This window comes from Leptonychotes weddellii, chromosome 14 (assembly GCF_054177405.1).
Source record: "Leptonychotes weddellii isolate Sample4059 chromosome 14, ASM5417740v2, whole genome shotgun sequence".
Taxonomy (NCBI): domain Eukaryota; kingdom Metazoa; phylum Chordata; class Mammalia; order Carnivora; family Phocidae; genus Leptonychotes; species Leptonychotes weddellii.
The window spans coordinates 61,956,838-61,983,344 of record NC_138382.1 but is presented as its reverse complement, the minus strand read 5'-3'; the positions used below and the strand labels follow the sequence as shown (position 1 = coordinate 61,983,344).

At 48.9% G+C, this 26,507-nt stretch overlaps 2 protein-coding genes and 1 pseudogene across 2 annotated transcripts in view; 1 reads left to right on the top strand and 2 right to left on the bottom strand.

Annotated features, from left to right (window-relative positions):
* FKBP15 (FKBP prolyl isomerase family member 15) overlaps window positions 1–16,029 on the top strand; it is a 60,278-nt gene extending 44,249 nt beyond the window's left edge. The window contains exons 20-28 of the mRNA XM_006735110.3: window positions 2,989–3,160; window positions 5,564–5,700; window positions 7,973–8,128; window positions 8,882–9,034; window positions 10,019–10,141; window positions 10,717–10,824; window positions 11,099–11,784; window positions 13,042–13,138; window positions 15,411–16,029. Coding sequence (XP_006735173.1) covers window positions 2,989–3,160; window positions 5,564–5,700; window positions 7,973–8,128; window positions 8,882–9,034; window positions 10,019–10,141; window positions 10,717–10,824; window positions 11,099–11,784; window positions 13,042–13,138; window positions 15,411–15,488 — 1,710 coding nt within the window. The 3' untranslated portion in view covers window positions 15,489–16,029. The remainder of the gene's footprint in view (window positions 1–2,988; window positions 3,161–5,563; window positions 5,701–7,972; window positions 8,129–8,881; window positions 9,035–10,018; window positions 10,142–10,716; window positions 10,825–11,098; window positions 11,785–13,041; window positions 13,139–15,410) is intronic.
* LOC102739196 (anaphase-promoting complex subunit CDC26 pseudogene) lies at window positions 6,663–7,895 on the bottom strand (annotated as a pseudogene).
* A 2,003-nt stretch (window positions 16,030–18,032) lies between the features above and the next one.
* On the bottom strand, window positions 18,033–26,443 carry SLC31A2 (solute carrier family 31 member 2). Its single transcript, XM_006735107.3, has 4 exons — window positions 26,302–26,443; window positions 22,720–22,786; window positions 20,443–20,629; window positions 18,033–19,437 (listed from the first exon to the last, which is right to left on the bottom strand). Exons 2-4 carry the CDS (start codon window positions 22,784–22,786, stop codon window positions 19,269–19,271), a joined length of 423 nt encoding a protein of 140 aa, XP_006735170.1. The 5' UTR covers window positions 26,302–26,443; the 3' UTR covers window positions 18,033–19,268.
* Window positions 26,444–26,507: the final 64 nt, after the last annotated feature.

Genomic DNA, 26,507 nt, shown 5'->3' with positions numbered 1-26,507 from the left:
CCAGGGAGAGGAAGCAGCTTGCCCAGGGCCTCACTGCCAGTCAGCTGTGTCATTTTCCTTTTGTCAAATTGCCATTTTGCTTTGGTACCATTTTCCTGCTTCTGACTTGAATGCTCCTTTTTACTTGTTTTTCTGAACTCTTGGTTCTCCCTGCCTTTGCTTTCCTTTCCTGTTTACTCGTCCCTTCGCTCATTTCTCTGTGCACACAGGTGTGTTTGGGTGAGAGTATTACTTGTCATGCTTCTAATAGGCCTTTCCATATAAGGCCCTGAGATAAATAGAGCTTTTGAGTGACCTTTCACTCTGCTTGTCCTTTGGGGAGAGAGGGACCACCCATCCCACTGCCTCCCCTCCAGTGACCTTCAGCCCTTCCAGTGGTCTTAGCTGCTGCGAGGCCTTTGTGAGGGGCCCTCGCCCTGATATTTGTGAACTCTGGAGCTGCAGACACAAAGCTCTCTGGGTGCTGTGTGAGCTCAGGCCCCGTTAGGCCATGTGCGTCAGGACAGTGACTAAAACTTTTATTCTGTATGGGGTAGATGAAAACTCCTTTTCTATCTGGAAGTTCTAGCGGCCGTTGTCCTCTGTGTTTAACAGGTAAAATCCTAAGGCTACTGAATAGCAAAAATAAGTATCTTAGAGCTCACTTGAAAGGTCTCATACTGTTAAAGAAAAAATTACTCAGACACTTCCTGAAGCAGTAAGGAGGACTTTATTCAAGGCTATTGCAGTAGGAGAGAAAGATTGGGCTCCACTCCAAATACAGTAAGGGCAGATGGGGGATTCGTAGCTAAGGAGCAGAGTGAGGGGTCAGTGCTGGAAAATTATTCAGAGGAGACCTCATGGGTGGGGGGATTCTTGCTAAACTGACCTAGTAGGATTCTTGCTAATGACTGGCCAAGGACTGGGATACCAAAGGTCGAGGATGAAGAACTTGTTCAGATATAAGGGCGGGGGTGCTCTCTAAACGGATGTAGCAGGATTCTTGCTAAAACTAGGCTGGGCAGGTCACAGACAGGGTGGGAGGCCAAGGTCAGGGGCTCAGAGGAGCCTGACTAAAGTTTGGTCAAAGAGAGTCTTTGCTGGTGGACTCTCAGATACTCATTCATAACCTGTTTCTTTTTATCTTATATACACTTTTTTTTTTTTTTTTAAGATTTTAGTTATTTATTTGTCAGATAGAGCCAGAGAGCACAGGTGGAGGGAATGGCAGAGGCAGAGGGAGAGAGAGAAGCAGGCTTCCCGCTGAGCAGTGAGCCTGAAGCGGGGCTCAATCCCAGGCCCCTGGGATCATGACCTGAGCCGAAGGCAGACGCTTAACGACTGAGCCACCCAGGCGCCCCTTTTATTTTTTTATTTTTAAAGATTTTTTTTTATTTATTTATTTGAGAGAGAGAGAATGAGAGAGAGCACAAGAGAGGGGGCAGGGTCAGAGGGAGAAGCAGACTCCCTGCCAAGCAGGGAGCCCGATGCGGGACTCGATCCAGGGACTCCAGGATCATGACCTGAGCCGAAGGCAGTCGCTTAACCAACTGAGCCACCCAGGCGCCCCTTTTATATACACTTTTAATTTGCTTTATTTCCTTCATGTTTAGCAGAGCCAAAATACTAGATTTTAAATGGAAGCTAGCAAACCAGTAAAGGCTTTGGAACGCTTAAATCTGCAGGGGCATAGTGAGTAGCCTAAGAAGGGACATGTGACAGGAAGGAGACAACTGTAAATGCACGTCAGGTAGAATAGCATAGGAGGAGTAATGGGAGTAGCAGCATAACAGCAGAGAAGAGACGGTCCAACCCCATAAATACTTGGCTATCCAAAAGTCGAGACTGTTCACCAGCAGAGCAACTGTTCACTGCCTTTCTTGTCATCTCATTTCTCCTCATTTGTATGGGAGCCCATCAGTTCAGGTGACGAGGATGTGGTATTTGTCACTTGTTTACCATTCCGTTTTATTTATTTTTTTTTTAAAGATTTTATTTATTTATTTGACAGAGAGAGACACAGCGAGAGAGGGAACACAAGCAGGGGGAGTGGGAGAGGGAGAAGCAGGCTTCCCGCAGAGCAGGGAGCCCGATGCGGGGCTCAATCCCAGGACCCTGGGATCATGACCTGAGCCGAAGGCAGACGCTTAAGGACTGAGCCACCCAGGCGCCCCTACCATTCTGTTTTATTGACCATCCTCTTAATCATCACCCTTACCACACAGAGTATCAGAGGGTTCTCCAGGGAGTCATTGTGGTTTCATCAGATGTTACTTGAGAGCATAGAGCTTCTGTGAGGCCAGGCCAGGGCACCATTTGCAGTACGTGGAGCATGCAGAAAACTGATGTGTGGCCATGTTTCATTAGCTCTGTTCTTCCAAGAACCCCCAGAGCAGTCACCCTCAGATAGCTGAGCTTTCCATCATACTTGCACGGGTAGTCAGGACCATTAGGGAGAAACTACAGACTCAGACGTTGATTGCTGTTGAAGGCATTCAATTTAATTTTAAAATACCCTTTTCTTATGAAGAAAAATACATGTGTATCCTAGAAAAGGTAGAAAACAGCAGGAACACCATTTCTCATGTATCAGTTGGGTAACATTGAACAAGGGACTATGGCTCTGTTGCACACCATTCTTGATAGCTGCATACGGGATGCGTGTATCATAATCTGCTTAAGCCCATTTTCCAGCATTTTATTTTTCCATTCTTTTGCACCTATGTAAACAGTCTGCAACGAATATCTTGTTGCAAAATTTTTGTTAAGTTTGCCCAATGCTTCCTAAAGACAGATTTCCCTGCTTCCTAAGGACAGATTTCTGCAAGGGAATTCCTGGGTCAGAGACTTGGCACGTATTGAAGCCTTGATTTTGGCTTAATGCAGGTTGAGGGTGCCTTAGCTCCCTTCCTACCAGTTCAGTCAGCATAGAGTGTGTGAGGTTGGGTCATCACTTGGAGACAAGGGACACCCATGTTTGAAGTGGCATCATACTTTGTTACTGTTCAGGCCAAGGTGACAGAAGAGTTAGCAGCCGCCACCGCTCAAGTCTCTCGTCTGCAGCTGAAAGTGACTGCTCACCAAAAGAAAGAAACAGAGCTGCAGATGGAGCTGACAGGAAGCTTGAAGGAGACAGACCTCCTTAGGGACCAGCTCGCCAAACTGCAGGCAGAGTTCTCAGGTACGTCCTTGGAGGGGCTGGGACCTTCACCATTTAAACCTTAGGAATTAAACTGAGAGGCACCTGGGTGATTCATTCAGTAGAGCATGTGACTCTTGATCTCAGGGTCATGAGTTCAAGCCCAGCATTGAGGGGTAGAATTTACTTAAAAAAGACCAGGGCGCGGGCGCCTGGGTGGCTCAGTTGGTTAAGCAACTGCCTTCAGCTCAGGTCATGATCCTGGAGTCCCTGGATCGAGTCCCACATCGGGCTCCCTGCTCGGCAGGGAGTCTGCTTCTCCCTCTGACCCTGCCCCCTCTCATGTGCTCTCTCTCATTCTCTCTCTCTCAAATAAATAAATAAAATCTTTAAAAAAAAAAGACCAGGGCGCCTGGGTGGCTCAGTCGGTTAAGCGTCTGCCTTCAGCTCAGGTCATGATCCTGGAGTCCTGGGATCAAGCTCCATGTCAGGCTGTGCTCACCAGGGCATCTGCTTCTCCCTCTGCCCTCCCCCCCTTCCTCGTGCTTGCTCTCACACTTTCTGTCTCTCTCTCAAATAAATAAATAAAAACTAAAAAAAAAAAAATTAAACTCTGTCCTTCCTTCAAATCCATTTGGCTTGATGCTCTTGAAGTTTGTGAAGGACTGAGGCAAAAATGAAAGTAGACCGGTATAAACCTACACCACTGCTTGACATAAAGGACTACTAAAGAACTGACTGTTCATCTGAAGTTGATTAGTGACCACTTTCCCACTTTGTTTGGCAAGTGTTGTCCTCAGTGTCTTTGGTACTTGTGTTTGGCTCATGGGCCTGGAAGAGTTTAATGTCTTCCTCTAACTCATGACTCAGTGGAAGTTTAAAAAAGAAGTACTTCCTGTAGCGGCCGGCTCCTTCCTAGAGGGTGGATTCCAACCCTTCAGCCTGGCACTCGAGGCCCCTCCAGCTTGGCTTACTTCCTCTTCTGTTGCTCAGTTCATCTCGGCTCTGGACATACTAGCCAGCCTGCTGCAGCTTCAGCCCATCCTGTGGTTCTGGTCTTGCTTTTTATCCATGCTCTTCTCTGGACTTGGTGTGTCCTCTGTCACCAATATTTGCCTCCAATTCTCCAAAATCTCTTTCAGAAACTTTCCTGGTTTTTTTTCTAGAACATTTGATCTCCTTTAGAATCCTTTATCTCTGAGTACATTATTATGACCATTATCAGAGTTAACCTCAAATCAGCAGTATTTATAGGTATGTATTCCCTTCTAGAATACAAGCCTCTGGAGGCCAAGGATAGTATCTTGCTCATCTTTTGCAAAGTCCTTTCTTCCAAGTTAGCATTAGTTCAGTACCTGGCATAAAGGTGCTGCTCAAGACACAGGGACTTGAATAGAAGAGTTGTGAAGACCAGCATGTTGATTCATGCACTTTGGTGTGTAGAAACAAATGTGGAAGACACAGATGGGACCAGGGGGCCGGGGGGTAGCTGGGGCAGCAGCAGAATTGGGAAGAAGCAAAGTTCGCTTGCCTGAAAAGAGCTAAAAACACTGATGTAAGTCGGTAGAGTGACACCTTGAGGATAAACCCCTTCCCTTTTAGAGCATCATCTGGGTTCACCTGAGGGACAGTCTTAGATTTGAATGTTGTACAGGTATCTTTTCTGCTTTTGTGGTGCCCTATGACAGTTACCTCAAAAGCACCATAAGGGTCTCAGAAGTTTTCTGTACAAACTTCATTTTAATGCGTTACATTTTTTTTTTTCCAGATTTTATTTATTTATTTGACAGAGAGAGACACAGCGAGAGAGGGAACACAAGCAGGGGGAGTGGGAGAGGGAGAAGCAGGCTTCCCACAGAGCAGGGAGCCCGATGCGGGGCTGTATCCCAGGACCCTGGGATCATGACCTGAGACGCTTAACGACTGAGCCACCCAGGCGCCTCAGTGTGTTACATTTTTAAGAAATATTCTGAGTAGCTTTATTTGAGCTTTTTTTTTTTTTTTTTTGGTGTTTTAAAAGGAAACTCTTGGTAGAATGTCCCAGCTACCAAGAAGGATGGGAGTATTTTACCAAGGCGGTGAGACAGGGCCTGGACTAACGCTAAATAAAGATCTGTTCAGTATGTTGAGGCAGTGGCTGAAATGGGATTGTGGCAGTGATACATTTTGAAAGTGGCTTTGGACGGCTTGAAACGTTTCTTTTTCATTTTGTGTGTGGAGAAGGGGACACACACATACAGACACGAACATGGGTTGGTAGGGGAGTTGGTTCATGACCTCATCTGCCTTTCTCTGGTCAGGGAGGTGGTACTGAAGGGAGTGAGGGGAAGGCGTGCACGTAGTCGAGTCGGGAGACCGCTCGGTGCAGCTGGGAGGAGCGGCCAGGATGCCAGGTGCCCCTTTAGCTCTGGTTCTGCAGCCAGTCTCTCTGCGGTTCTATCCCAGAACTCCAGGAAACCTCGGAGCAAGCTCAGTCCAAATTCAAAAGTGAAAAGCAAAGCCGGAGACAACTAGAGCTCAAGGTGATGTCCCTGGAGGACGAGCTGGCTGATCTTCGAGATGAGAAGGAATCTCTGGAAAAGGTAAATTCTACACCCAGAATTTCTCTGTTGGACCCGAGTGGCCAGGATTAGCTGTTGAATAAACGTTTTTGCTTTCCTTTTAAAAATTACAGTAGCATGTGCTCATTGTAACAAATACAAATAATACAGAAAAGTATGAAATAAAAAAATTTATCTTTTTTCCTCTCTAATCTCAAGCATTAGAGATAACGACTATAAACAATGTATGAGTATCCATGCAATTTGTTCTTTGCGTGTATAAAACATATGTACACACATACTTGTGCATACATGTATGTATACTGATCGTTTTTAAACTATGATAGGATAGTGTTTAATGCTTTTTTTTTTTTTTTTCCCTCATGGACATTGTACTAATAATGAGAACTTTCTGGGATGCCTGCTGGCTCAGTTGGTAAAGCATGTGACTCTTGATCTCGGGGTTGTGAGTTCAAGCCCTACGTTGGGTGTAGAGATTGCTTAAAACTAAAATCTTAAAAAAAAAATGAAAACTCTCATTCCTTTTAACTACAGCATAGTAGTCTAGTGTATTGTGAGGTTATACCATAACTTACTTAACTATTTACCTACTGATGGGTATTTATGTTTCTGTTTTTTCACAATTTCAAGCATTGCTGCTGTGGACATCCTTGTACTATATAACTATTTTTTGCAAATTCATTTGAGCATTTCCATAAAATGAATTGCATGAATTAGAATTGCTAGATCACTTTTTAATGTCCTTTGTCCTCTTTCTTATTGTAATATTAGTTTGATTTATAAACATTACTGAGGGTATTAATCCTTTGTCACTCATAGATGTTACAAATATCACTTAGTATTTATATCTTTTGTCGTGTTAAAATTTTAAGGTCAGCCTAAACTATAAACTAGCCCCATTGAACAAAGTGGAAATATTTCTGTCTTTCTGTTCTGGAATAGTTTAAATATGAAAAGAGCAAACTTTCTGATATTTCTTTTTTTTTTTTCCCAAAAATATATTTATTTTTAAAAACAAAAATCAGACAAGTTTTATAGAGTCAAATTTTCCAGAGACAAACTAGAGTTTAGATTTCCACTTAGAGCAAAAGTTAAGCATCAGTAATCTCATGCAGAAGTGTTTCTCAGCAGGAGGTAAAACATTCTGCTTGACTGCATGCACTCAATTCTCTAAATCTTGTTTGTACTTCTGCCATCATTTTACTCCATTCCAGGGCTCTGGCATGCCAGACAATCCGCCTCTAAAATTCAAAACTTCCAAATTGAGATGAACGATTATTGGGCTTGGGTTGGGGTTTATAACCAATTCGATCATTAATCATTTGTTCCCGGCTCTTGGGGTCACTGCTCAGCCCAATGGCACCTTCTCCATCACTGATTCCTACAACGTCCACTTCTTCCTTTTGTTTCTTATGGGTCTCCAGGTCATTTCGAATGCTCTCAAACTCCTCAGTGTCATCAAGCTTCAGCTCCAGGCGGGTTGGTTTTCGCCGCAGCATACTGAGATCAACACTGAGGGCCAGACCCAGTGAACTATCAGCAACTCACAGGGTTATCCTCAGGGTCTAAACAGGTCCTAAATGGATAGGTCATTCATTCCTTAAACAAACACTTCTTATGCTCCCTCTCCAGAGTTAAAAGGCATAGCCACAGCCTCTTTTCAAGCCTGCTCAGCGTTTTCCCCCTTTCTGAGATTTCTATAAAACTCTCTAGTAAAGCTTTGGTGGCCTAGTGCCTTTTTAGGGGATAAATCTGGGTCTGCATTTTCAGTTTCTTCTATGACTTTATCAGGGTTTTTTTTAAACCTAATCCTTCTGATTTGGGGGGACTGTTTTCAGTTTTTCATTGTGAGAGAAAGCACTACAGTGACCATCCATGTACCACAGTCTTTGTGAACATGATTTATTGCTTCCTTAAGATAAATGATAATTTGTGCAATTTCTGGATGTATTTTGAAAATCCTTTCACAGGACTGCTAAATTGCCATCCAAAGAGAGAACACTCGTTTATTTTCCTACTAGCAGGTATGAAAGTGTCCACTTCCCTGTGCCCTTACCACTGTTAAGACGTTCCCTATCTCTTAATGGAATGGTAGATAAAGAACTTCTTGTTTTCCTTCTTCTTGTCACAATTTTTGTCACTCAGTAGCCAAGAATGTTAAATATAGAAGAAAAATTAAACATTGAATTGTTTCCAGGAAGACCCAGGTCAAAAACTACCACCACTCTCACCATCTTCTGCATTTATCCTCTGTGAAACAGCTAGAGCTGATGATGGTTTTCTTATTCCCAAGAACCTGTCTGAAAGGAAAAAGAAGTCTGCTCAAGAGCGCTGTCAGGCTGAGGAGGAGATCGATGAAATCCGCAAGTCCTACCAGGAGGAATTGGACAAGCTTCGGCAGCTCTTGAAAAAGGCTCGGGTGTCCACAGACCAAGCAGCTGCAGAGCAGGTAACAGGAAACTGAAGCACTTTGGAAATGTGCCTTCAGGCCCATTACCGTCCTTGAAGAGAAGGGATTTATTTAGGTAATCAGGCAGGGAGACCAGGGACAGTGACAGGACACACCTGGGTCTCTAGTGCATTTGACAGAGACCTTTTTCCTTGTAAGTTCATAAATTCATATCTGCGTGTCTGACTGTTGAGTGAATTAGTGCCCTCAGTTTAGTCTCCTCTGGGGATTTTGACAAAACTGTTTCGCCTGAACCTGTGAAGTTTAGGGCCCAGACTCTGAAAAGATTACAATATGGCTCTGTCCTCTAGCAACCTGTCTAGACAGTCACCTCTTTCTCTGGTTGGAGTAGCTTTTAGAATCCTGACCACCAATGACATCTGCGTACCTATATTAAAAAAGTACATTTACTGGGCGCCTGGGTGGCTCAGTCGGTTAAGTGACTGCCTTCGGCTCAGGTCATGATCCCAGGGTCCTGGGATCGAGTCCCGCATCGGGCTCCCTGCTCTGCGGGGAGCCTGCTTCTCCCTCTCCCACTCCCCCTGCTTGTGTTCCCTCTCTCGCTGTGTCTCTCTCTGTCAAATAAATAAATAAAATCTTTAAAAAAAAAAAAAAAAGTACATTTACTTTCAAATAGTTGTGTCCCTATTAAATCTGGGCTGTTAGCTTATTCTTTTTGCCTTAGGAAAGATGGGCTTCCCTAGATGCGACTGTGCCCCCCGCCCCCATATGGGGATTGCGTTCTCTTGGCAGCTGTCTCTGGTACAGGCTGAGCTGCAGACCCAGTGGGAAGCAAAGTGCGAGCAGCTGCTGGCCTCCGCCAGGGGTGAGCACCGGCAGCAGTACCAGGAGGTTTGTGCGCAGAGAGATGCCAACCAGCAGAAGCTGCTCCACCTTCAGGGAAAGGTAGGCGTTTCCCCGGGGCCGACAGCTTCGGTGGCCCAGTTAATTTGAGGCAAACAGGTTGGGTCTTGTAAATCCTTCTGAACCTAAAAGGTGTTAATAGCTTGAAAGCCAAACCACGCTTGTTCAACTCTCCAGTTTATCGGTAATCTTTCACATACTGATTTTGGGAAGACAGGTCTGTGACCTAGAAAAAGAAAAAGCAACATGTTAAATTCCGTTATTTGATCATTTATGAAGCAAATATTTATTGAGTGCCAGTGATAGTCCAGATACTGTGTTAGGGAAAGGACTTACAAAGAACTCTGCCCTTAAGCATCTCACAGTCCAGAAAGGGAGCAGGAGAGAAACAAAGATAAGCATGAAGTGCTGTGAGACCTGGAAGAGGAAGTGCCTGAGGGAGCAGAGCCAAGAAGGACCAGTAGTGTTGATGAGGTGAAGTGAGGTGCCCAAGGCGGCAGAATGCCCCGGGCAGAGGCACGGAGGTGGGGTGGGGCCTGCATCTGGTGGGTCACTGGCATGAAAGTGACAGAGATGGAAGATGGTTTAGGGTTATGGTATGACAGCCCCCCCCCCCCCATCTGGAGGTGACTTTCTTTCCTTACAGTATCTAGTTAAAAATCTTTGACTCAGAGATGATGAAGGCAGTCTTATAGGTGAATAGGCTGCTTCTAATGGCCGGTTTTCATATGTCTGTGTCACTGGACTTATATCCCCCCTTTTTTCATCATGCTCTTGAACCTGATAAGGAATAAGGCAAGTGACATGGTGGGGAAGAGGAGGTGAAGTTGTGAGTTGAGACTGAGGGATGAGGAAAAAGAATGCCCTGAGTCGGCAGGCCTGGGGTGGGTGGGGGCGTATGGACACCAGCGGACCTACCTGAGGTTAACACTGGATGCTTAGGATGGTTCTTGTCCTCCCAGTGACCTGACTTTCACCTGGCAGTCCAGGCTCCCGTGGCCACAGCCACAGTCTGTTGTTTTGCAGTGTCTAGCCCTCCAGGCCCAAGTCACCGCCCTGACAGAGCAAAATGAACAGCACGCCAAGGGCCTGGAGACCAAGCCCCACGTGTCTGGAGTTGCGGCTGCTGCCGCTGACCCCTCAGAGAAGGTGAGTGGGCATTTCGAAGACACATCCCAGGTCATATCAAGGGATTGAATGTGCCTATCAGGCCTTCAGGAAGAATGGGGCCAATTTTGTGTTGGCAGCTTTTCTTCTGACTTTAGTGATACACCACTTGTCTGGCTTCAGTAAAAATGAACTCTTTGGAGCCTATCACGTTGGTGAGAAACCCCAGAGGGCCCTGTCCTGGGGTTTTGACAGATAAGGGAAATGTCTCTAAATTGGCGCAGTGAGGAGCCTGCCCAGCATCTGCTAGCGCCAGTCTCGTAGCCCGCGGCGGCTCGCATGGTGGCCTCAGCACGAGGAGGCATTGATCAACACGGGCCGCAGCTTGCCAGTCCTTGATAACCCTTCCACCGAATGCTGTTCCTTATGTAACATCGCCCTCTCCACAGTGACAGCCTTTGGCGTCTCAGTTCAGGACCAGCTGTGGCGCGTACTACGGTGCCCAGAGGGCTTCCTTTCAGCCCTCCCAACCCCTCTCTGGCATTTACCTGCATCGCTTAAATCACTTGATGTTGGCAACATAGAGTTTGTTTTGCTCTCCTCGCGTCTTCACGCAGGTCAAGAAGATCATGAACCAGGTGTTCCAGTCGTTGCGGGGAGAGTTTGAGCTGGAGGAATCTTACGGCGGCAGGGCCGTTCTGGGGACCATCATGAACACCATCAAGGTAGGGCCGGCCGGTGACTTTTGCCCCGAAGTGGGAATCTTGTGGCTTAAGGGCCCTTTGAGGGATCATAAATCTAAAAGGTATTCAAGACTGTTCCTCAAGAATCAGGAAAAGTGGCATGACTTTTATCTGGAGAGATGAGGGCAGCCTCCGGCTAGAGGAAGAAGCAGGCATTCGACCTACACGAGCCGCTGTGCTGTCAGGGAGCGAAGAAGTAGGAGTGTCTGCTGTTTTCCTGTCAGTGAGCATCTCCTCCTCCTTGGCTTTTGAACAGATGGTGACTCTTCAGCTGTTAAACCAGCCCGAGCAAGACAAGGGACAGAGCAGCAATGAAGAAGAGGAGGAGGAGGAGGAAGAGCAGCCCCAGAGACCTTCCCGGGAGCTCTTGGTCTCGGCCGGTTCTGGGCCGCCCCCAGCACTCCTGAGTAGGGAGTCGCAGGAGTACCCCCTGGTGTCATCGGAGCAGGCAGTCCAGGAGGCTATCCCCCTGCCTCCTCAGGCCCTCTCTGCTTCCCAGGATGAGGTACAGGGAAGGGAAGGGGAGCCCGCAGAAGCAGAGGCGTTCTCAGAGATAAAAGGTGATTCCCTCCCACCCGAACTGGCTTGTATTCCCTCCCGGAGACCTCTGGGGCCCCCAACTTCAATTCCCCCTCAGCCTCCGGGCCCTGTGCTTGTGGACTCTGAGTGCGAGGAGACACTTGCTGCCAGCCCATTGGAGAATGCCTACGTCGGGGAGCCAGAAAGCTCCACGAGACTATCCCTGACTTCACATTCCATGAAAGAGGACCCACTAGCCTTGGGGCCTGAAAGTCTAGGAGAAGAGCCTCAGCCTCCAGAGCTCAAGAAAGATGAGAATGTCCCTAACTCCACTGCTCCCTTTAAGGAGCTAGAAAACACAGAGGCAGGTTCATTAACTGTCGGAGCAGCAAGTGGGTCCGGCCACTCTTCTCAGCATGCCAGGTAGGTCTTCCTGAGCAGTTTCCAGGACAAGGCAGCTGTATGCGGAGGTTGTGGCTGGTGTTTCCAGGGCTGGTAACTCGTCCTCAGAGAAGGACTGTCTGATTCACTTACTCATTCATGTATTTGTTCAGTAATGCCTACTATGTAAGAGGCTCTGTGGTCAGCACTGCAATAGGGTGGTAGGCAAGGCAGATTTGGTTCTTGAGTTAACAGCTTGCAGTCTAGTGGGGAAGACAAACAAATACTTACGTATTATAAAAGTATGCTTTAAAAAAGTGCTTAAAAAAAGAAATTCTCTATTCATATAATAGAGAATAGAGGAGGAGTTACTCTACTTTGAGATAGAGTGGTTAGGGAAGGATTCTGAGAAGGTAATGTTTAAACTGGGACCTAAAGGATGGAAAGGAGCCTTCAATGCCAAGATTGGGAGGAAGAGATTGTAGAAAGCAGGCACAGCACATACAAAGGCCCTGTGGTAGGAGGGGACATGACAGTCAAGGAACTAAGGAGGTCACAGTAAGTAGGAGAATGGTGTTAATCTGAGATTGGAGAATGAAGTAGGGACAAGGCACGTGAGATTTTGTGTCACTCTTAGAAGTTTGGATTTTAGGTACCGTGAAAAGCTATTAAAGGGATTTAAGCAAAAAGTGACATGGCCTGATGTATTAGTTTATGAAGATCACTCTGGCTCTAGGTCATGGAGGGAGTCAAGAACGCTAGGAGGCCAGTGTAGAGGCGGGAGGAATCCCTGGGCAATTACCACAGCTGTTGGATTCTTTTCCAGAGCTTGTGGGCCCTGTGGCCTAGAACAGGAACAGAAATAACACCATTTTCTTTCTTTTTTTTTTTTTTAAAAGATTTTATTTATTTATTTGAGAGAGATAATGAGATAGAGCATGAGAGGGGGGAGGGTCAGAGGGAGAAGCAGACTCCCCGCTGAGCAGGGAGCCCGATACGGGACTCGATCCCAGGACTCCAGGATCATGACCTGAGCCGAAGGCAGTTGCTTAACGAACTGAGCCACCCAGGCACCCTCTTTTTTTTTTTTTTAAGATTTTATTTATTTATTTGACAGAACACAAGTAGGCAGAGAGGGAGAAGCAGGCTCCCCGCTGAGCAAGGAGCCCTTTGCGGGGCTCGATCCCAGGAACCTGGGATCATGACCTGAGCCGAAGGCAGACCCTTAACCGACTGAGCCACCCAGGCACCCCAGTAACACCATTTTCTATGACTTGATTTTCTTGGTTTTTCCTTCAGTCTCCCAGGGGATGAAGAAGATGAGCTATTTAAAGGGGCAACTCTGAAAGTTTCAAGGCCCAAAGCACAGCCTGAGGAGGAGGATGAAGATGAGGTGGTAAGGAAATCCCAGGCACTGCCCAGTCCTCACACCACCACCCGGGGGCCCTTCCCCGCTGGCTCTGAGAAGAGGAGTGGAGTCTGTGGGTGGCCCATGCCCTGGGCTCTGTGTGCAGTGCCCTGTGGGAGCAGGCGTGGGGCTGGGAGGGGCCAGCTCTGTAAGCACAGTGGGGATGGGTAGATACCACTTTATTCCTGAAAAAGGATCACGATCTGTGTCCATGCAGGAATGATTTCTACTTTCAGTGAAGGAAGTTGGGCTGCTTAGTCCTGCATTAGAATGCTAAGGCCTCAGGTTCCCCCAGATCTGGTCAGAGATTGTCTATTTTACAATCAGAAGGGACTTTGAATTTTTTGTCTTGTATCCTTATTCATAGACAAACTGAGGCTCAGAAAGGTGATTTACCTACAGCCACAGAGCTAGGACTGAAACCCCAGGCTCCTTCTAAGACCACCTGTTTCTGGGCCTTTCCGCGTCCTCAGCCTGCTTTCCAAGCTGCTACCTTGTTTTGTCCTCACAACACCCCAGGCAGAAAATGGGTTAAGTACCGATAGCGTGACCTCGCTCTACAAAGCTCCAAAGTGACGGCCGGAGGGTGGCTTGCTCACACAGCCTGGATCAGAGCCCCTATTCTCGCATCTGTTGTCCCCATGTGCGGAGTTAGGCTGTCCCTAGGACATTTGACTGCTCTGACGGGAATGTCACCAGAGTGAAACATGGGTGGAGAACACAGATCAGGTTCAAGCTCAGCCGATCCCAAGGACAGAAATGTGAGGTGATTGAGGGCACATTTTTCTCCCCTCATGTGTCAGCCAGAGTGGGTTTTGCCTTTTGCCAAAACCTTGGGGAAATGGCTGTGGCCGAGCGAGAAGCCGGCTTTGCGTGTACCGACGCCCTCGCCTCCTGCCTGCGCTGCTCTGCGGGGAGGGCACCATCTCCTCCTGTTGGCCTTTCTTCCCAAGAAGTAAGTTTTCATTCAGGAGTTCTGAATATGAATTCTGCACTTAGAAATAAAAACAAAAAGCCAATTGAGTATCCCAAGTGGCTGCCCTAAATATAGTTGGAATGTTTAGTTAGCAGGATATTATTGGTATTAATATAAATACTACCAAGTTAATTTATGTTTCTGGGATACTTTGAAAACTTCACAGACATTCTCATTTAATACTCTACTAACCCAGTGAGGATTTTATCCTATTTTATAGAAAAGAGGACTGAGGCTCAAAGATTAAGTAATATGCTCAAGGTTATAATGCTAGTGAATGCAGAGCCAGAACTTTAGTTGGAATAAAACAGAAGCAGTGAGCCACCTTTTAATTCACTACTGTCAGAGTTTAAAGATCATTTAGTTGAGGCCCAGAGAGAGGTACAAAGTCCGTACCAGGGACCCCTGACCGCATCATGCTGCCTTCTGTTTGGCCAGACCCTGGGCCAGAGTAGCTCAGAGCAGGGGAAACTCCATGTGTGCCTTTCTCCAGCGTCCATCCCTGCCACCCCCGCGGGACCTGTTCCCAGCAATCTAGAAGAAAAAGGCCAGGAGCTCAAGTCATGAAAAGTGGGGGAGGGTTTCCTCCGTGGCCTGTTAATCTCCCTTTTCCTACTACCTGGGTGGAGGGAGCAAGGGAAGGGCCAGTGAGCTCAGGGGTGTTGGGGGCTGTGGCCCTGTGCTCCTGGGCTTTCATCATCTTTTGGATTTGCCACTGGGTAATGTGGCCAAGCCTCTGAACTCAACTCTCTCACATGCTCGGGGCACGTCCAGAACCAGACAGGCCACCATAGGCCACAACGTTTCTTCAGATGGAGCTGTATTCTTCCCAACCTCCCTTCATCTTCTTGCATCTTCTCTCTCCCCTCAGGGCTGCTCTGCTTCTCTCTTTCTTCCTCCCACTCGCATCTCTCCCCCATCGACCCTTCTTTTCCCACACGAAATGTGTAAGTCACTGCATGAGAAGAAACCTGTCAAATCAATACATGTGTTTCACAAATAAATGACAAAATTAGCCAATGTTGGTCTTCTTGTCTGTGTGTTGGAAGATTGCCTCCCTTCTCTGCCTGCTTGTTTCAGCTTTATCTGGAAGCCCAGCAAACTTACCTGGAAGCCCAGGTTTGCTGGCCGCAGGCTTAGTCCTTTCAGTAAAACCCTAACCAACACCCTCCTTCCCAACCTGGAGCCGGGGAACAGGTGTTGGTTCGCTACACCTCACACGGGCAGGAAGGCCGTCTGGTGCAGGGCCAGGTGAGGACTGACTGCTCTTTCCTGTTTTGTCAGAGCATGAAGGGACGGCCGCCCCCAACACCCCTTTTCGGAGATGATGACGATGACGATGACATTGACTGGCTGGGATGAAGACCCAGGAAACTGGTGCGAAGGTTTCTCTACCGACCCTTCCCTAAGCATGATTTTGCACAGCCAGCCCTGTGTCTAGACAAGCCGCAGGGTGAGGTGAAGGTGAGCATTCTGAGGACAGCAGTGCACATACCTGAGTTAGCCAACTTCTGAGCGCCCTGCCCGGCTGGTCCGAGAGCAGTGTGAGCCTGTCTTCACAACGTTGGGATCCCGCCTCAGAGTCCCCTTGGGAGGAAGGGCTGGTGGGTTGCCTGCAGCCAGTCACCTACAAGAATCCTGCCCTCTTCCAAGCTTTTTAGTCTCTTCACTAACTCAGACTGATCTGCCTGCCGATGTTCAACTGCACCAGCAACGGGATCTGTCGTCTCGGGGAAGGTCTGCCCGGTGGAACCTAGGGGGGACTACACTATCCAAACCCTGGTTCAGTTAACAGCCTTGCCTGCAGTCCTGGGACATGTATCTTTTCTCTGCCTTAAATCTGATACAAGAGGTCAATGAATATTTGAAATTAACAAAACTAAAATAAATGTCTGCAATGAAACCTGCCTCAAGCTCTTGGGGAGAAATGGAATTTGGCTCTAAGGCTGGCTGTGCTCTTCTCTGGGACTCTCAGGGTAGGAGTTGGAACAGACTGGGGTTGGTTCACATGCACGAAAGCCCTGTGACATACTCCCTTTGCACCTAACCCTGGAACTCAGGCTTTCAGGAAAGTCACCACTCTGCTGTCCCAGCTCATCCTAGACGCATGAAGGCTTGGGGCACTGTGGTTATCTGAGAACTGGTCATATCGTCCGCTCACTCTGGCACACTTGGTCCTACACCCTAGGAAGCCCTGCACAGAAGGTGGGAGGGTCCCTACCTTGCATTGTCGTGCATCGTGGCACCTGACTGATTCTTCACTTTGAGAGCAGCTTCCATTCCCTCTGGACTCGGGGCCAGGATGAATGCAGAGAAGAGTAGTGAGAAAATATCTGTGGTCATTTTCCTTATTTCAGGATTTTCCAAAGACCATGCAACCAGTCTTGAAAAAGAATAATTTTAATAAAAATGTTCCCTGGTTTAAAATGTTTATAAGAGAGGGTCCTGAATTCCGATGACCTGACCCCATCCTTTGTGAAGACAGATCCTTTGTGAGCCTGTGTGCCGTAAATGGGGCTGGGAGGCAGTAAGAACCACTGTTTACTAAACTTTGTTGTTGAGCGCTTTACACAGACTGTCTCATCTCCAGCAGCCCCTTGCATAAGACACTTAACCCATTTTATAGAGAGACCAAGGCTTAGAGAGTTAAATTAACTTGTCCAAGATTACACAGCTAGGAAGCAGGAGAACGAGAATTCAAATCCTGGCCAGCCTATTCTGGAGCCACCATGTGGCATCCATCACTGGGCTGGGGGAAGAGGGCCAGTGGTGCTTGTCAAAATCCAGGCTCCTGGGCCTCCGGCCAGATCTTCTGAAACAGAATCTCTGCCCTGTTGGGGTAAAACACACAGCACGGGCTTTGCAGCCCCCACTGTCTCCGTTCACAGCCTCGTGCCACTGGGTGCCGTGTGGCCTTGGCCAGTTACCCTCTGAGCCTCATGCTCATCTACGCTGATGAGCAGACTCAGGGCAGGCTGCCTGGTGCTGCAGCCCAGCTCTGCCACTCACAAGCTGGGTGACTAACTTCTCTGTGCCTCAGCTTCCTCTTGTCTAAAACAGGGACGAACAATTTGTACCTGGTTGTGAGGGTTAAATGAGTTAATATTCTGAGGTGCTTAGAACACTGCCTGGCACGTAAAAAGCACTAGATAGGTGTCTGTTAAATTTTAAAAAAAACTTCAGGTAGAGAAATTGCCACCTTTTGTGACTTGGCCGTGAAGAATGTTGAAATGCTTATCTAACCAGCTTCTCTAGAGCACACATTTTTTTAAAAGCCCTCACCACACGTATTACCACTGTATCAAACCAAAGAGGTTGCCGATCACCCATGGAAGTGCTCATGTCAGCAGCGCCCCAGGGGAGGGAGCCTGAGCTGGTCACGATGGATAACTGGGTACGTGCGCCTCCATCAGCAAGACCGTGCTGGAGAAAGCTCACCCCCCTCGTGCCACGGAGCAGCCTTCCAATTTGCTGCTGAGGTGGGGAGGTTGCACTGGTCAGTCCTGAAGGGGTCACCTACTTTCTGTTACAGTTCTCACTGCAAATTAAAAAGTGGTTTTGATGTATTTTTGCTGCCACCCTCAGGGAGAGAAGGTGCCTTGCAGTCCATGTGGCAGCTAGTTGTTTTTCTCACAGCGGGCAGCACCCAGTCAGGACTCGGTGTGTGAGAACCTGAGAATGACTGTCAGCGAGGCTAGGCTGTGGGGTGTCTGCCTGAGGGCACAGCCTTTCAGGGCTGGCTACCCTGAGCACAGAGTTGTCTTCCTAGCAGATGGACAGACTCCGTCCTTGGACAGCCCTACGGCCAGCACTACCAGCTGCATTCGCGCCCCCCTCAGCTCCTGCAGTGGCTACAAGGATGGCATGTGCCTGCTGTTTGAGCAGAAACACAAGAATGGTCACAGATTGTTTAAAAATAATATTTATTAAAACACCTATTTCTTTTTTAATTCCCAAAGCTTAAGACCGTCTTTCACCTAGCCCGTGAGGTACTTGAGCATAGACATTCCAGTATCCAGCCTCGATGTTCCCTCCCTGGGTCTTGTGTTTGCTTCTCTGTCAAGTGAACTATCTGGAGAGTCCCATCTAACTCTACGGGTAATGCTTTGGTTTGACTGCTTACTGCGTCCTCAGTCAACACTCCCCGTGCCTTACCCAGTATTTTCAGTGAATGAACCGTGTCTCCGCACCAGATGAGATGGGTGAGCAGTGGGTAAGAACTAGAGAATACAAAATACTGGATATTCAGCAGTTCTCTGTTCTGCATAAAAGGAGGAGCAGGATAAAAGGGAGCAGTGGGGTCCTGAAAAGCTCCCCAGGCCCCTCTAGATTGCCTTCCTCCGCAGGCAGTGCTGTCTGATGGGAGCAGCTCACCATCCAGAGGATAGGTCAAGGGCCTTGAGAACAGTCCCGCCTCTCAGCCTTGAATCTGCCATCCCGCTCCACAAGAAAGAGAAACAGTTCCCAGCAGACGCAGCTATCCAGCAGGAATCCGATGAAGTCATTTTGCTAAAAATTCTGTATTCTTGTGCAAAATTGCGAACCAGGGGTCCAGTGGGAAAAAGGAAAAATCTTAGTTTGTCACCGTGATCCACAGAACAGACCATCATTATGTGTCCCAAAGGCAGAAAGGTGAGAAAAAGGAGCCAGCTCGGTCTCCATCCCTCAAAGACAGAAGAGGTCGGGAAGTCCAATGGAAGGTGCTCCTCTCTATAAGGCACAAATCACGAGGGCAGAAGGTATGCAGCTTTCGTGCTCTTCGTCACCCAGAACCCATCTCCCCGTCTTGAAGATCTTTGGAAATTCTTAATTTTTAGTCACAGAGATAAGTCATCGTGGGCTCAGCAACCCTGCCCCCAGGTTCTGGTCTCTCCATTCTCCCTCAGGTCACAGGAGCTTTACTAAGGCACAAAAAGCTCATGTCCAGGCCCTGTGCAGGCTGGCTGAGGACAGAGGTAGCTGCAGGGGCCTCCGAACTCCGGGCAGCAAGTGCTGGCTTCAGCAGGACGTCTCCAGGAGCTGGGAGCGAGGGGAGCCGAACAGCCATCAGAAGAAACAGGAGACACGGGGCTGGAAGTTCAATGTCTGCAAGAGGGGGCCCCAGCTCTCTCCAGCCCCCAGTGCCTGCATAGCCCTCACTAGCTAAACCATGCTAAGAAGCGGGTAGGCTAGGTAGTAGCCCACAGCAGAGCCGAGAATCACGCCGAAGAAGATCCACGTGTTGTACGACATGACAGCCAGCATCATGAAGTAGCCTATGACCACCTGAATGACATGGATTAGAGACTGGCCAAAGTGACAGAAAAACCACCTAGGTGAAAAGGAGAGTCAAGTTAATGGTGGTGGTAATGAGCTGGTGTCAGGAATTAGAGCAGCTGAGTTATAGGACCAGCTTATTTATAATTTATGTGCTTGACCCAGAAGAGATTTCTTTCTAAAGAGATATATGAGAAACCACTGATAGGGGACAGGGCCTTGTATAAGGAGCCTTGGGCAATCATGTCTCTACTATATTCAGCTCTGAGCTTCCTGACATCCAAGGCAAAAAGGGAAAATGAGATATGTATTCTGTCATGTCTGATAAAGGATAATACCAAATCATCAGTAAGGCAGGTATGTTTTTCTTTCTGAATCTGCTGTGGGAGGCAGTATTACAATGGAAAGATCAGCTCCTAGCTCGGCCACTTACTGTGGCTTAGCACAAATATCTTAACCTCTCTGAACTTAAATTTCCTCATCAGTAAAGGAGGAATAAGGATACCTCCCTTGCAGGCTGGGTGTGAACAGCAGAGACACCCGTGTAAAGAGCAGGCAGGCTCGGGAAGCACAGCTGGAGCTGGAGAGAGGGCAGATGTGGGACCCCACGCGGCTGCCTTACCAGACTGGGGTGGGAAGGAGGGAAGAGGGAGCTCCCCTGCCAAGACTGGTCCACTGCTGACAAGCAATCCTTACTATTTGTGTAGGGACAGCTGCAGATTCCATCCTGGGTTTGGAAGCCTTAGTGACCTAAGAAGAGCTGCTGAGATTTGGAGGAGGACTGGGTGGACACCTCTGTTGCTGGGCTGAGGCCTGCATCAGAGTTCTGAAGATCTGAGCCTCCCGAGTGGCTGTTTGTAGAGCTCTGGCCTAGGCACCAGGAGACCCGGGCTCCAGCTTAACCTCACTACTTACTCACTGTAAGCACTTTGGCAAGTCCTGGTCCTTCCTTGGGCCCCAGTTTGCTTTCTGTGAAGTGGGGCCAATGCCCTCTGGGCCCAGCCTCTCTCTCAGGGTGAATGTGAGTACGTTGCCATTCCCCACACACTGTGCCTGTTACCTGAGGCGGATTCTGCTGACCGGGGGTGAGTCTGAGCTGGAAGAATCCTGGTCTGTCTCCTCAGTGAGCTGGCTGGTGGGGATGGACATGCCCACTGTGGCCTGGTAGAGCAGCTTGGCTTTGCCAACCTTGATGCTTTCATACAACACAGCCAGGAGCAGGACCACCAGCACTGAAAGGGCCATGCCTGTCAAACGAAGCTGAGCTGCAGAGACCTGGCCAAGCAAGCACTGATCCCCTTCTGGCAGCTTCCCTCAGGACCCGGGATAGGTGGCAGAGCGCCTCCACCCGGTCCCTCTGAATCCATTCCATCTCCCTCTCTCTTCTTCCCCACCCTCCTTGGGCTCAGAACTTCACTGTCTCTTTCCCCCTCCAGCTCTTTCTTGGGATGGATGACCTATTTTGGGGTATGGCTTTGAGATCAGGAAGAGAAGCCAGGTCTGGAAAAGCCAGGGGCTGAGGCTGAAGAGGTCACACACCACTGCCCCCAGCGGCTCCCCCCGACCCAGGCGGCACAAGTGTCTGTCATGACTTCTTGTTAAGGGAAGAGCATGTACAGCAAGGTCCTGAGTAGGAGTATGTATAAGGAAAAGTCTGGAAGGAGGGGTACCGCAAAGGAGTCATAATTACCTCAGCAAACTAGGATATAAAAGATTTTTATTTTCTTCTCACCTAATTTTCCGAAGTTTCTACTGTGTATATGCTTTTATAATAGTGGAAAACACCACGAAGTTATTGTACAGAAAACATGACATGCTTACGAGGGCTGCTGTAAAATTAGCGGCTAATTGCTACTTCTGTTTTACAAGACGAGGAGGGCTACTAAATGGGCCAGCTATAGTTATTTTATTGGGCTCCCAGGAGGAGATCATCTACAAAAGACAGAAGGTGATATTTTAAAATATAAAATTACATGTAATTACATGCACGCAGTATGAATTCAACTGGGACCAAAGGGCAGACAGTGAAAGGTAAGTCTTCTTCCCAGCCAAGTCCCTAAAACTCCAGTCCTCTCCCCAAGAGCCTTTTCCTGTACAGCTCTCTGGGGATACCCGCTGTAGGCCTCGACCTGTGCATGTTCGTCCGCATCTGACATCAGCCAAGTACACCTCGTACAGAGGTTCCCCTCCGTTCACACAGATCTGCCTTAATTCTGAGGCTTCACAGTAGCTGTGATACAGTCTGTTGTCCAAGGATGGCCACCCCATCCCACATGCCCTTCTTACAGTGTCAACACCCCTGCCCTCAAGTGGTGGAGTCCCATGTCCCCTCCCCTTTAGGCTGAGAAGACCTTTGTGACTTCCTCACCACGCAAGGTGCGAGTGAGGCTCTGTGACTTCCAAGGCTAGGTCTTAAAAATCCCGTGTACTTCCACCTTGTTCTCTTGACACACTCACTCCTGGAACCCAGCTGCCCTGCCACAGGGAAGCCCAGGCCACAGGAGACGCCATACGTAGTTGTTCAGCCGGTAACGGCCACCCCCCGCCCCCGTGACAACCAGCAGCAGCCAGGAGACACAGCGTGGGGAAGCCTTCAGGAGGACTCCAGTTCCAGCCACTGGGACTGCACCCGCATGAGAGGCTGTGAATGGGGACCGCTTAGCTGAGCCCAGTCAACTCGGAACCTCGAGAAGGAATACTACAATGACTGGGCTTACGGGGGCGGCAGGGGGTGGTAACCCGCTGTAGGGATGACCGAGACTGATTTCATCAGCACCTGCAGGGCTGGGCACTTGGGCCATTTTTCCGTCCACTTTTAAGATACAGTTATTTAAGCTGAAAAAGAACTATATCATGAATTTGGGCCCAGCTCTGCCTTTTCAAGTCAAAGCAATACCATTCTCTTGCAAACTGGTGTCTCATTTGAGGTCCAGCCGGTAGCAGCTGTTCTGGGCTTCTGAGCCGGTGCTCTATATGGTAGGAGGTAGGTGCTAGGAGGCAACAAGAGGCCTCGATCTAGTTCTGGCTCACTACTTACTCGCTATGTGACCCTCTTCCCCTCTTTGGGCTTCAGTTCCTTCTCGTGTCATAGAGGCAAAAGCTGTTATCACTGGCCTCTCTCTGGGCCTTTGTGACAATCAGTGAGATATGGAGCCTTTTGTGATGTGAAGAGCAGTGCTTGGAATTATAAATGCAAAGTTCCTGCTCGGTGTTTATGTAAGAGGAGTCAAGCTCACTTAAATGTCCACAGAGTCCAAGAGTGAAGAGAACCCAGGCTCTCCACTTCCTAGAGCTACAAGGCTTCCCAAGCTATAAGCCTAGGCTTCCCAATTCTTACCTGCAGAACTGTGGACACTCCAGAAATCAAACAGAAGCACCACCTCATTGGAGAAAATGAAATGCATCTGAAAGAGAAGGGAGTTTGCATTTCAGGGGGCTTAAGGCAGTAAAAGTCATGGTCCCTAATGCTCTCCAGCAGCCACCCCTAAAGGCCTAGAGGAACGAGGTCACTGGTCCTAAGTGCTGGAAGGGCCACTAGTGGTCATCAGGACCAACTGAGGCCAGAGAGGGTAGGGACTTACCCAAGGTCCCACAGTGGGTCAGCAGCAGAGCTATAACTGAGCTGGCCCTATTCGGGGTGGACGTGAGGTACAGGGTGTACCACACAGGTCGGTGTTCTCAGGTCATGGTGAAATGTCCCCCCTGTGCCCTCCAAACCCAGTGGGGAAGCACTAGACTGAGAACTGACTGTCTCTCTTTCCCCGGGGGTCCTAGTCATTCTGCCCTGGCCATGTGTATCATGGAGGGGCCAGGGGCAGCTGTCTCCACTCTACTCCACATCTGTCTGCTCACTCATTAAACATTTGCTGACCCCCTTCTGTGCCCAGCATTCTGGACAAAGGTTAACGTCTCTGCCCTCGATGAGCTCCCAGCCTTATAGAAAGAACAAAGGTAGACGCACTGACCATGCCGCACCCATCTGAATGCCCTTCTCAAAGAGCGCCTTGCCCGGCCTGTGTTTGGGGTGGCATCAATGGCTTTTTGTGCATTATCTCATTTCACAACCATCTTCTGTGTGACAGGGACAATTAGGCCCATCACACAGAAAGGAAAACTGGGGAAACTAGGCTCAGAAGGGTTAAGTCATTTGCTGAAGGTCACAGAGCTAGTAAGTTGGCAGAGCTGGGATTCAAAGCCGGTCGAGCTGGATGCCAAAGCGCTGTGCATTCCAGGATACCATGCTGCCTCTTGCTCACCAAGGAAGGACAAGAAGAGAGCCGGTTAGCGATCCTCAATACCCACACCAGGCTTAATGACTGTGTTTGGCAAGATTAAAGCCGGAGGGATCAATGTTAGTTCACCATCTCAGGGAAAGGGAGGTCATCACCGGGTAAGTAGGACCTCGGTCAGCAGCAGCAACTCTGCTCTCCAGCTAAGGAGATCCTGGGCGAGCGGGATCGGGTGATAGAAGCCTTTGCCTTCTAAGGCAGGTATTAGAATCCCCAAGTGTCAGAGCTAGAGTGTCCTTAGGAAGTTGTTTTTTTTTTATCGTGATATAATTGACATGTAACTTTATATTAATTTCGAGTATACAACAGGATTCGATATTTGTATATATTGTGAAATGATCACCACCGTTAAGACTAGTTAATATCCATCACCGCACAAAGTCACAAATTTTTTTCTTGTGATGAGAACTTTTAAGACCTACTCTCTCAGCAACTCTCAAACATACAATACAGTAGTATTAACTATAGTCACCAGGCTGGGCAGCACATCCCCGGGACACATTAGTTTTCTCAGAGGCTTTTAGTCCCCTGGCTTTCAGCTTTTTTCTTTTCTTGGCCAGGGATCACCAGCAAATAAAATCTTCCTTGCAACTCCACCATATAAAACCAGGGCTCTGAGTGAAGAGGGGAGAGCAGTCCGAACTCCGCTGGAACTCAGTGTGTAAAACACTGGTCTAGTCCAACTTGGCCCCTCTCTAACCCCATCTCATTCCCAGATGGGGAAAATGAGTCCCAACAGGGGAAGGGATTTGCCCAAGATCTCATGAGAAGAAAATGGAAACCTAGGCAGTCATTTAAAAATCATGTGGAAGAATTCTAAAATCAAAATAGATTATTACTCCCCCAATGTGAGGGGGGGGGTGTACTTGTTTAATGTAAAACCTGAAACAGTACCAAAAAGAAAGCAGAAATCATTTTGAGTCCTACTATCCAGAAACATCCCTTGTTAAGATTTCAAAAAGCCTTTTTTTTTTTAAACATAATATATTATTTGTTTCAGAGGTACAGGTCTGATGGACAGGGTGAAAAAGCACAAATCATCCTGTGAAACTCCGTTGACACTGGAGTTAACGCTCATTCAGCTTCAGCAGAAGTCTCGAGCACCATCTCTGCGGTGGGGACAGCGGCGGGTGTTGCCCATGCCCCTTCTCTGAGTTCACCTAATAAAGCAGTTGGCATGATTGGAATGTCCCCAACGGCTAGTTAATCAGAGAAGTTCCCTTACTGGCTTCCTTCTGTCATCCTTGGGCCTGGGCCAGCTGTCTCGGGGGCCTCAAACAGCTTTTGCTGTAGACTTGAACACCCACAAAACAATCCAAGTAATTCAGGGGACAAACACTGACTTTGGTTTTGCTAGGGGTGCAGATGCTGGAGATAGACGGATGAGACAAGTCCTTGGCCCTCGAGGAGTTAACCGTTTGTTCGGGGAGAGGGAAGGGAACATTACAACAGGGTGAATGTGGTGAGTGAGGAGGCACAGGGGAGGAAGCCCCCGGGGAGACACCTAACCCGGCCAGGAAGGCAGATGGCTAGGACATCTATCCAAGCAGGAGGATCAGGAGGTGGCCAGAGGAAGACGGACAGTCTAATGCGTTCCAAGCTGGAAGTGCCCAGACAGTAGTTCTACCTGACCGGGGAGCGAGGCGTCCAGGAAGGACAAAGGCTCACCTACCCTTGCCTTTTCGCTGGGTTGAAAGATTCAAATCAGCACACCCTGACTTGGGGCTGCCCTTTTCAATGAAAGGGCCCTGTGGTCAGATACGTAAGAGGCAGCACCCTACTTTTGTTTCCTCACTTAGGCAGAATCTCAGCCTCCAGCCCCTGAGTCTAACTTATCAGCGCCTTCTTCAGGGCCCCACCCTGGGCAGGGAGGGGCTGCGGTGAAGAAGAGAGCAATCGGGGACTTGTTTTCTTCTTTATGTGCGAATCTGAGGTTACTTACACTTTGAGAAGAGCTCTCTCATTTATAAACCCAAGAGTTCTGGGGGAGGTTAAGGTCCCTGTCCTGCACTGCCTGGCTCAGGAACTTCTCACAAGCTCTTCCCATCTGTTTCCCCTTTTAGAGGGCTAGCAGCACGTGGGGGTGGCCGTTTGACTGACTGACCACTATTGGCTTCCTGTATCTTAAATTCTATGATATTCATGGGATGAAGAAAATTATGATTTCTTCAAAGACCAAAGAGTCTTGCAAGCTATCATTCTCTCCGCCCACATGAATTCTGCCTAAAAAACCAGTTTGTCTGAAATGCTACTTCCTACGCAAATGTAGGGAGGATGGAAAGCAGGTGGACCTGGGGTGCTCCTCCCCGCCCCCCCGAGATTCAGACCACCAGCTTGCCAGGACAGGGAGCCGGCCCTCGGTGTGTGAAGTGCACGGGGACTTCCCTCCTGATGGGGGCCTCTCGGAATCTCCCCCTAGTCCCTGCGCCCGGGGCAGGGGACCTCCGGCCAAGACTGTCTTCACCCACCGCGACCCCGTTGCTCGTCGGGCCGGACTGACTCCCAGCAGGAGGCACGAATAAGAGAAAATCCCACAGCCAAGCCACCGCCGGCTCCGCCTCCCGCGTCCCCTCAACCCTGCTCCCGTCCACCCTCTCCGCGTGGCCGCTGACGGGGGCGCCGGGACTCACCTTCCAGATGAGCGCGCCGGGCGGGCGCCGGGACCGCTGCCGCTCGCTCGGCACTCCTCGCTCGGAGTCCGTATCGCCGCCGCCGCCGCCGCCGCGATCGCGATCCGGGCCGCGAGGTCACATGATCGGGGCGAGGCGGGCGCGCGGGCGCCTGGGAGTTGTGGTCCCCGCGTGTGGCGTCACTCCGGGCGCTCCTGGGGCGCACC